Here is an 11,365-nt window from a genome sequence, read left to right on the forward strand (position 1 = left end):
ACTCTGACTTCAAGATGAATTACGCCCCACACTGGTGCTTATGGTTCACAAGGAACTTTGAACCAAATGATAGGGCTCCAGACACATATGAAGAGTTGCCATCCCCCAATTGATGATGGGCCATTATAATAACCCAATGAATTTTATTAATTTCCATTCAAATAGAAAATTAATATTAAATAAAATAATATTAAATTTCTCACATTTTTTATGATGAATTGGGACCTACGAAATTTGAAAATTGTAGCTATAGATTAAATCATCTGTCTAAACATGGCTGCGATCATTTAGAAATTTTTTAAGAATGCAGGACTTTATTTGCATTATGGGGTGAACAAGAAGGACTAATTTATTTGTAGTGACTTGGAAAATTTTATTTCATTCTCTGGAACCATGAAAGAAAATGTTCTGCAGTCACCAAGCCAACAGAGTCTAAGGTTGCGCACATGTTACAGTTTCCAAGTTCCAGTTTCCATGATTTACGAGTTGGAGCTTGGTCTTTTTGTCTTTGGATTGTGGGTGCCAAGTCTTTTTCAATGTTTTATAATGTTTTAGGGATTTTTAGTGTCCGTTTTTAATCCAAAATACCTTTCCGCATAAGGAATAACGCAACAAACAGAATTCACTTCTTTATAGTGAGGTAAGGCTATTTTTAAGGTTTTAAGGTCATCTAGCAGGTCAAAAATGGGTTTAAAGTTTTGAAGATATATGTTTGGGCAAAAAAGAAATCTAAAACGCACAAGCCCACTTTTCGCAAAGAAGCCCAGGAACAGGAAAAAAAGAAGACCAGGCCTTAACTCCAAAAGAAAGCCCAATCCACGTCAGAAACCCACGACTTTTTCGAAAAATGGCAGAATTGTAAAAAAAGGCCAAATTAAATGGCGGTTACAACTAAGCAGATCGATAAAAGAATTAAATTGAGCCCAATCTCTAAAAAAACTTACCATTTCTCTCAAAAAGCTCAAGAACAAGTCGGCAGATTTTTTTGGAAAATCTATTCTCAAGGAGGTCCACGTGACTACCTGACCTTGAATAGTTAGCAATTTCAGCTAGTCTCAAAGGAATTTGACAGGGAGTTAATGAAGGCACTCTTGTAGAAAGATTTCTCCAATCTTTCACAGACAGAGAAAAGATCAAAATCCTTTTCTATATACAAAAAAATTCGGCAGACATCCTTCCCAAGGGATAAGCAGACCACATTTTCTAAAAAGAGATAAGTAGGGTGCAGGAAGTTGTTCATCTGGAAGATCAAACTAACCATCACAACAGTTTTGAACTCTTGCAAAAAAGCAGTTAAAGATTAAAAAGAAAGGATTAGGTTTTCTTTCAAAGAAAAACAGAGAAGTGATTGCCTTAGAACTGACTATTGATATTTTACTTGCCAGAATAGATAACTTCCCTTTTCTCCTTTACATTTAAAAATGAAAGATCTTTTTGAGAATCTGCCACCCATTTTAAAAGATTAAAAATCCTACTCTAGCATTTTCTATAAATATGAGAGGAGGTGAACAGATCAAGACACATCCAAAAAAAATCAATCAAAGACAAAAACTCAAAATGATCACTTGATCTCAAAAACCTTCAAACAAATTGAAGTAACCAAAAGCTCATTGAGCCACAAGAGAGAAGCCAGCTACAAATCAAAACCTTTAGTTTCAATTCAGACTCAGAGAAATAAGTCATTCAAAACGAGGTTTCTCTCGTTACAAATTTGGTTTAGCAAAAGCCAAATCAAGCAGAGTTCGAGTTTTTACAAATATGAAAACCTCAACCAATTTATGGAGAGCTTTGAATTAGCAGAACATGTATCACAGTGCAGTTCCAGCTCGGTAATCCTCAAGCCCAGCCATACCGCCTTCAGATTGAAGAGGCCGCACTGCTGTTCAAGAAGCCTTCCAGGGCTTGAAATAGATTAAAGCTCTGCCAAACTCTAACGTTGGTATCGATTTACAACTGAAACTTAGCAGTTGAAGTTGGTGATCCAATCCAACACAGTGTACCCGATTCAGATGGATCAAAAGCGTCTATCCAGGCAAAAATGGAAGTCCAGCCTTCTTTTTGTATTTCTAGAGTTGGGATTTTCCTTTTTGAGTTTTGTAAAAGGCAGTTCCGCCTAAAAATAATTTACTTTCTTATCATTTATTTTGGCAAGAACTGCCAATTTTGTACTGTGAAAAATTGTGAAGTTCTTACCAGTCTGAGGCAAGAAAAGAACTTACTTGGGAGATATTCCTCACCCAAATTCACAATCGCTTGTTTAGAAATCAGTAACTTGGGGCGCAAGTTATGTATTTTAAAGTTTGCTAGGATTTTTCATTGCTAGCAGTGGCATGCTCGCATACTAAAGATAGTTGACTTGTTAACCAGTCAATGGTTTTCAAGCCAATGGAGAACTTTGCCCAACCATCACAGGAACAAACATAAAATGGGTGAAGAATTTGGCACGCTCGGTGGGACTTCTCAGTATACATACTCCTGGAAATTTTTTCTAAAGTATATGAATATTGGAAGTTCTAGCCAGAATCTATGTTGCACCATGGAAAGAGATCAAGCAGCTCTTCGAGAAGGACTGGAGTCAGAAGAAAGTGATGCTAGGCAATCAGCCCATGGCGATGCCGAGTAGGACGTTCCAGTCCGGCTCTAGGGGTTGAATCGGATATAGGAAGTCGTGTCCCGACAGGAGGCCACATCACAAAGGAGCCAGGATACTCTGAACAACATGACAGCCATGATGCAATGGCAAGTTAATAAACAGTTCAGGAAGGATCGTAAGGCTACTATGGCCAGGATTCCAAACCCAGATGTTGTGATCCAACAGCTAGACCTCCCTTATGGACCTCCACCAGGATTGGCATGACCATACCAAAAGAACCCTCTCATCGCACAAATAGCTGGAATACCAGGGCATGGAGAAGTCTAAGCTGGATAGAGGAGATGAGTCTTTCCCATCCAAGAGCATGAGGTTCTAGCTCGGCCAGAAGGCCTTGCACCAGTTCAGGCCCCCCAGAATCAGCCAAAACCTCCACCTATTCCACTCATTGTGGCCCCACGTGATCAGCCCTTGGCACTTGCCGGAGGCACCAGTGTTGCCCTACAGACCTAGAAGGATGGACCCCAATTCATTCCCTCCACTAGCAAGAGGCAGGAGAAGCAGAAGGGGAATTAACCCATTTGCTAACAATGACAAGAATAGTTTAGGGGCAAACTTGAGGAATCATCCAGATTTTGAAGAAGAGGAAGAACACAGGGAGGAAGTTCTGCCCAGGCCATACAGGATGGAGCACAGGATTGAGAACAACCAGCCCTGGGGCGAAATCCGCATCCGCCAATGCCTTGAATGACATGGGGCACTATAGAGAATGATCGGGAAATGATGGAGTCCGAAGCCGAAGAGGAGAAAGCCCACATACTGAAAGCCATATTCGGCCTATATTGATCAGATATCGCTATTCCTGGGTTTCAAGGTACCAAACTTCATACTGTTTAATGGAGATGACCCTCATGCTTTATCGATTGAGCATATAGGCGAGTTCTCTGTCAGTGCATAGCCATAGAGAATAACCCTCTTTTAAAACTGAGGCTTTTTGGAAACTCTATCTCTAGACAAGCCTTCACTGTATACCAGCTTACCAGCCAATTTTGTTCAAACAGGAATATATGGAAAATGTCTTCCATGACTATTATTTCAGATCCAGAAGTCACCATCGGTGATCTTGTAGCCCTTAAACGTCTTGAAGATGAACTGCCAGATTTCATAACAGTTTAAAAATTAAGATGCCCGAAAATGGAAAGCCTCGCAACTATCATAGAAGGCGATGGTATTCATTGGAAAAAGTGGGAGGCCAACTCGAGTTAACCAGAATTGAAGAGGAGAGTTCAAAGACAATATTGCACCTTCCACAAAAACAGGGATGCCACACAGGTACTTCCAGAGACCAGTTCTGCCAGAAGATGGAAGAATCCATAACTAGCTCATCAAGCAAAATAAACAACATATCAACCACAACAACTGACAAAGATAGAATCTCCAGCCAGACCATCTATTCATCTTGCCTCATCCTCAGTTATTCAGCCTAAACCTTCACAATCACAAGGAGAATCCGGACCTATTCTAGTAGATGGACAAGAGGACTGAACTGAAGAATATGAAGAAGAACAGTTGGACTACGAACCATCTGCAGAAGACTAGATTGGGCTTCTCGAAATAGGATAGCAAGAGGACTGGACAGAAGAATATGGGGAAGAACAAATGGAGTATAATGGAGAACTGGATGAAGAAACTGAGGCTTTTGGTGCAGAATTAGAGAGCCTGTTACAGGGTGATCTAGGCATTAATACGGCGTTTATCTTGCCATAAAAGTTCAGGGCAGCAGAACAGCAAGAAAACACTCTAGAGGGAGACGTGTTCTCCCAGGAAAGCTTTGAGTGCAGATTGGCAGAGGTAGATGAGGCGCTATAATAGCAAACACCTACTGCCAAAATAGGCGAAACTGCCATGAAACTGACCGCAGAGCAGCTTTATTTTTCCAAACCAACCAAAGAGATGGCCAATCACCTTAGACATCTGTTCATAACAGCAAACTTTGGGGGTATTCCTATCTCCAAAGTAATGGCAGATGGAGGTGCAGCCATTAGTCTTCTACCTCACAGATTGCTGAGCAAGATAGGCAGAACAGAGAAGGATCTAATTCCACCATGCTTGACCGTCACCAACTTTGCTAGGGGCATCACTAAGACTCACGGAATCCTAGATGTGGACGCCATAGTTGGAAGTGAAGAGCTAAAGATTGCATTTTTTGTGGTAGACACCACTTCTACTACTTACAATGCATTACTTGGCAGGGATTGGATCCACCAGAGCCTATGTGTTCCTTCCACTCTGCATCAGCAATTAGCCCTTTGGAATGAAGAAGGTTTCATGGAGATAGTAGAGGCCGATCCACGGCCATTTCTACCCTCTGCCATGTATTTTGAGGCAAGGTATTATCATGATGACCTTGGTCCTTTCACATTCGTTGGAGTCAACCAGAACGGCTGCCTCCATGGTGTCACGGCCCAGAGACTCATTGAAGATGGTCTAGCAAGTTCTCTAGAGGACTGGTATAGATCTTTTGTTATGAACCTCCAGAACTTTGATGTTTAGTCTCAATCGACAAGAAAAGGATTGAGCTGCAACAATCCGATCCATTACAAAAAGATTGTTGATATATTGGGAAGAAAGGAAGCTTTTTATGCAGAATCCAGCCATCAATATGGCAGAATTCACCCATGAGAGTAACCATGTGCTCTGAGACCAACTGTTAGATTTTCTATATATGTGTTCGTGATCTTTCACCCAACTTGAAATACATAGAAGACATAACTGGAGTCATCTTCCTTGAGAACATGATCTTAGAACTCATTCAATCCTCAGTATTAGCAACACTAGCAAAACACGAATGGCTCAAGACTTCTACTCTCTATCAGAAACTGTTTTAGCTCTCTTTATGATGAGATTAGGTTTAGAGAAAGTATCTGACTAGAGCAGGGTCTTAAGCTTATATAGGACTAGGTTAAATCATCTCTACTCATCATCGAGGGCTGACTTGACTAACACTTTAAGTCCATCAAGCAACAGTTCATGCAAAAGGAAATAAATAGGACCCCTTTAATTGGCTTCAAAACTTTCCTTATTTCACAAAGTTTGGGCCTCAAGGTATAACCAAATTTAAACTCCTATCAAACCCGATATAACTTACTATCTAGTGCACCGATCTAAATAGGAATATAACATTTGTGGCATAGAAGAAAACTAGTGTGAACAAGTACTTACCAATAGAAAGGAACACAAACCACAACCAATAATGGCCTTGGTTTTTCAGAAACCAGTAAAAATAAATAGGCCACAAACTTCATCAATACTTAGATTAAGCAAACACATAGTTGCACTACGTTTTCTTAACAGAATTTGTCCTTCCCAACAAGAACATAACTTACACAAAGCCTTCTTTCTTATCACTATGGCCAAATTAAAGCGATGCAAAACTACAAATAAGTCCACTAAAAACGATTGATAAACAGAAAATAAGCAACTTAGTACCGAAAATGATTTAAACCTGCGATACAAATGACTCCTTCAAGCATGCTCTGGAAAATTGGGAAGGGCATGGTGGAACTTGTACTTCCACCACTCCTTCAAGCATCTGAACAACCTTCCTCATATTGGGTCTAAGAGAAGGGTCTTCTTGAATACACCAAATAGCAACCATCACATACTTTTCCAGCGTCTTTTTATCACCCAAGGCCTGAACTTCATAATCTACAGACCTTACAATTCATCTGGACATGGAAGTTGAGGAGCTGATATTGGTAGAGTTGAATTGTCCTTTCTGACTTTGATGAAGGCTTGTGAATTAAGACTTACATCCACTCTCCCATTTGAGAGAGGTAACTTCTTTTTCCAGCAGGTTTCAGATCGGAAAATAGCAACAGCACACAAACAATCTTGAAAGCAAGATTCATTGCACTTCTCTGCAGTAAAAGGTTTTAACTGCACATAATCTGAGATTGGCCAATCTGTATTTATTAGCACCTCAACATCATATAAATCTTTTGTGCCACTAAGCTCATCTTCTTTACAGCCTTGTATGAAATCCGGTTTGCATCCCCGATATGGATCATTTGGATCAAGTAAAGAGAACCCTGTTGGGCATCCACAGGTTGGCCTCTTATCTCCTTTGAGAGTGCAGATACTGTTGTACCCACAAACACCTACACCTGAACTTTCGGTAATTCTTTGGCAAATATTATCTGGCTCTGACCACAGAATAGTCCAGCTTACATTTCCAGTGAAATTCTTGGGGTGATAATATTGAGCAAAAATCCCGTCAAAGTTGAGAGTTGCTCTAATATAGTTGTCCCTTGCTGAGACTACCTCTCCCACTGCAAGATTGTACTTTCCACCATTCTCTCGCAGAACATACAAGTAGCCTGAGACATTGAAAACCAATTCTTTACCTTCACTACCTGCCACAGTCCCTGAGGTAGTGTCGGTTGCATAGTAAGGTTCATTGGCAAAGTTTGTTGGCAAGTTTATGGTGCTGAGCACAAGGTTCCCATCTTCTTGCAGAAGCAGCTGGAACCGTCCTTTCGAATAGTTAGTCTCCGATTGTCGAGACGAAAGCTTCCCACTTCTTTCCAATGTCTGTCCAGGCAACAGGGTATCAGTGGGATTGTTGAAGGTCTCCCATAAGCTTTCTGAATTTCTATCTTGAAGAACAAAGTTGCCTGTATCATTCATGACCCCATTGGCAACAACACCAGCACTGGTTCCAGATTTCCATAGCTCTTCACCCTGAGGACTTCTAAGCACCAGACCGCTGTTGGCAGTCAAGTTCACAGTTGACCCCTTGGGTGCAACTGCAGCCTCATTATCCCGATCTGCATACCAAACTATGGTTCTGTCTGGTATTTTGGCATACCATATTGAGAGCAGGAAAAGACCATTGCTTCCAAGTGGAAAAAATCCAAAGGCAAAATCACCAGATGGAGAAAGCCATGGTGAGGAGTTAGCTGCAGTTGCAGTTAGGAAATCCCCCACTGCTATGCTACCGTTAGTTTGAGCAAACACAGAAACTGGTAGCAGAAACAGTGAGGAAAACAGAAGCAGCCGTACAGTAAAAGCCATTGCTAATTTTCTAACACCGACTTGGTTAGGCATACTACAATATCCTAGCCAGCTATATTTCATAATGAAGATTGGGACCACCATGATGGTCCTTGCTTCCTCGAAATTTCTTGCTATAAATGCGGGTACCGCATCTTAATGAAGCAAAGACAAAAACTTAAGAATTTTTTGTGATGAACTGGGACCTACAAATTTGAAAATTGTTATGAAATAGCTATAGATGAAATCATCAGTCTAAAATGGCTGCGACCATTTAGAAATTTTTAAGAATGCAGGACTTTATTTGCATTATGGGGTGAACAAGAAGGACTAATTTATTTGTAGTGACTGGAAAATTTTATTTCATTCTCTGGAACCATGAAAGAAAACGTTCTGCATGTTGTAATTTGGCTCAAATTTAGGAAGAATTACTTGTTACTTTGGTTAAGTGACCCTTGGAATTGTCAAGAGGCACATAGTGTGTTAGGTGATCAAATGTAACTTAGTAATTCGCCTGTGAGATGTCTAAAGTCAGGTTCTAAGTGGGCAATGATGGCTGGGGTCGTCTTTGTAAAAGGCAAAGGAACCAAGTGAAGTGGAACATGAAGTAGGAAGCAACTTACGGCTGATTGGAGACCGGCTGGCTGTTTTTTTTTTTGGATTAAAAATACAGCACCTTCAATTTGCTATTACAATGTATTAGGAATTAATGCATGCTAGTGCTGGTAGGCATAAGAGATAATGTCTGCCGACATTATACTTGGTGCGTTGGTGATTGAATATTGCTTTGCATTATTCTTTCTCTTCTTTGGCTATTTAATCAGGCAAGTAGTGCATGAGAAGAGTGCTTGTGTATGGCAAAACCATAGGAAACCAGAGAGAGAAGAGGGTTGGTTTCATATCCACCATTTAGTGCAATCTGCTGCTTCTGCCGTGCACAACATTGCAGTCACCAAGTCAACAAAGTAAGGTTGTGCACATGTTACAGGATGGGCTAAGTCTAAGTCTAAGGTTCGGAATCATGAATATTCTGCTACTTTCCAAGTTCCGGTTTCCATGATTTACCCGTTGGAGCTTTGTCTTTTTGTTTTTGGATTGTGGGTGCAAAGTCTTTTTCAATGTTTTATAATGTAGGGTAATTTTCTTTGACTCCAATGTTAGGTTTATTTATATGCATGTTCATGATCTTTCACACAATATGAAATACGTAAAGACATACCCAACGCCATCTTTCTTGAGTACACGATCTCTGAACTCATTCAATTGCATCAGAAACAATCCCAGCAAGAACAAGAACGGCTCAAGACTTCTGCTCTCTCTCAGAATCTGTTTCAGCTATCTCTTTATGATGAGATTAGGTTAGAGAACATGTCTGATGAGAGCAGGGTCTTAAGCTTATATAGGGCTACGTCAAGTCATCTCTACTCATCACCGAGGGTTGACTTGACTAATCTTCCAAGCCCACCAAAACAGTTCACCCCAAAAAGGAAATAAATAGGACCCCTTAATAGACTTCAAAACATTTCCTTATTCCACAAGGTTTTGGGCCTCAAGGCATAACTTAATTTAAACTCTTATCAAAACCTGATATAACTTAGTATCTAGTGCACCGATCTAAATTGGAAACATAACATTCTTCCATTAGATCAAGCACTAGAGCTTTGATAATCTTTATTGGCCATGAATTTAAAATAATTAAGTCATTTAGACAAAACGAACTATAGACAAGCACTACTCTTTATTAAAAACAGATCATCTATAATCACATAATGCAATCTCAGAAAACATGAAGCACCTACCAATGCAAACCTTAATATGTACTGATCCGTAATGTGAATCTTTATGCTTTTCAATACATGTACCCATTTAAAACTTAGTAAGAGTCAATCCGCAATGTTATTAAAACAATAGTATCTCAAAAGAGACCATAAACTCACTTGCATAAACAAATTGCATAATAAGTGTAAACAACTAAATAGTTAAAATGGTAGAATTTATTCAATAATAAATAAAATTGTCAACCAAATTAACATCCTTAAATGCAAATCCCTCAATCTAGAAAATAGCAAATAAACATACTAGTAAAATATCAGAATGGGAACAAGACTCCCACTAGATTGCAACATCAAAGCTAGGAAATAATCTCATGCTCTCAACATGTCTCAGAAAAGCTTCTGAAGGCAAAAATTTTGTGAACAGATATGCAATCATATCTTGAGTTCTGATATGATCAAACATGACTAGTTTGTCCACTACCTTCTCCTTTATTATTAAATATTTTCTATCTATCAATATGCTGAAGTTTAGACGACATCTTGTTGTTCATGCAGTGAAAAGCAGCCGCAATGTTGTCATTAAATATTTGTATTGGTCTAGAAATTGAGTCCACCACCTTAATGTCTTTAATAAAATTTCTTAGCCATACTGCATAAGGAGTGGCTTCATAGCAAGCTATGTATTTTGAAAACATGGTTAAACTCGAAACACCAGATTGTTTAGCACTCTTCCAAGCAACAGCTGCTCCTGCCATCTTGAAAAGAAAACCTGAAGTAGAGATGTAATCATCCTTTGCTTTTCCAAGATTCGCATTAGCATAACCAACAAGCTCTAAATTCTCTGTGCGTTTGTAAATCAACATATAAGCTTTTGTTCTTTGTAGGTACCTTAGAATCTTCTTTCTAGCTATCCAGTATTGCATTCCTGAATTTGATTGAAATCTTTCCATATTACTAATGCACAAGGCTATGTCTGGCCTTGTACACACTTGTGCGTACATAATGCTTCCAACTAGAGAAGCTTACGGCTTTTTCCTCATCTCATCTTCTTCTTCTTTATTCTTAGGGCAATGCTTATTCTTTAAATCTCCTTTAGCTAACGAAACTTTCTGTCAAGAACACATACTCATGTCAAAACGCTTAAGTATCCTTTCAATGTATGTTTTCTGTGACAGGCCTAGGAGACCTCGAGCTCGGTCTCTCTGAATTTCAATGCCTAACACAAAAGCAGCTTCTCCCAAATCCTTCATCTCAAAATTGTTTGGAAGTAGCTCCTTAGTGTCTTTCAGTAAATTGTGGTCATTTGTAGCCAAAAGTATATTGTCGACATACAACACTAGAAAAATAAATCATTTCCCACATTTCTTCAGATAAATGTATTGATCGGTTATGTTCTCTTCAAAATCATAAGATGAAACAGTTTGATGGAATTTGAAATACCACCCCCTGCTTCCTTGCTTCAGTCTATAAATTAACTTGTCAAGTTTGCAAACAATATGCTTTTTCCCTCCTTTGCAAACTTTTCATGTTGCCTCATAAAATTTTCTTCTTTGAGTTCACCATTCAGGAAAGCAGTTTTTACATCCATTTGATGTAAAAGTAGGTCATAATGCACCCCCAAAGCCATAATGATGCGGAAATAATTTTTGGTGGAAACTAGAGAAAATGTCTTAGTGTAGTCAATTCCCTCTCTTTGGGTGAATCCTTTTTTACCAATATAGCATTAAATCTTTTGATTCTTTCATCCTTATCCTTCTTTGTTTTAAATACCCATTTCGAGCCTACCAATTTCTGGCTCTTGTGAGGTTCAACTAATTCTCATGCTTGATTATTCTTCATGCTTTTGAGTTCATTCAACATTGCTTCCCTCCATTTGTCTGCATTCTTCATAGCTTCTTTAAAACTTGTTGGATCAACCTCATCTCAAATGTCAAAATCTGCTTCT

At 39.2% G+C, this 11,365-nt stretch overlaps 2 protein-coding genes across 2 annotated transcripts; both read right to left on the minus strand.

Moving 5' to 3' along the window:
• Positions 1 to 5,868: 5,868 nt before the first annotated feature.
• On the minus strand, positions 5,869 to 7,746 carry LOC103341832 (G-type lectin S-receptor-like serine/threonine-protein kinase LECRK3). The gene has a single exon (XM_008245386.3). It carries the CDS (start codon positions 7,727 to 7,729, stop codon positions 6,308 to 6,310), a length of 1,422 nt encoding a protein of 473 aa, XP_008243608.2. The 5' UTR covers positions 7,730 to 7,746; the 3' UTR covers positions 5,869 to 6,307.
• Positions 7,747 to 9,926: 2,180 nt separating this feature from the next.
• Positions 9,927 to 10,370, minus strand: LOC148921288 (secreted RxLR effector protein 161-like). The gene has a single exon (XM_089048524.1). It carries the CDS (start codon positions 10,368 to 10,370, stop codon positions 9,927 to 9,929), a length of 444 nt encoding a protein of 147 aa, XP_088904650.1.
• Between the last annotated feature and the right edge of the window lie 995 nt (positions 10,371 to 11,365).

The sequence above is a fragment of the Prunus mume genome, linkage group LG1 (assembly GCF_029339155.1).
Source record: "Prunus mume cultivar Tortuosa linkage group LG1, ASM2933915v1, whole genome shotgun sequence".
NCBI classification, from domain to species: Eukaryota; Viridiplantae; Streptophyta; class Magnoliopsida; order Rosales; family Rosaceae; genus Prunus; species Prunus mume.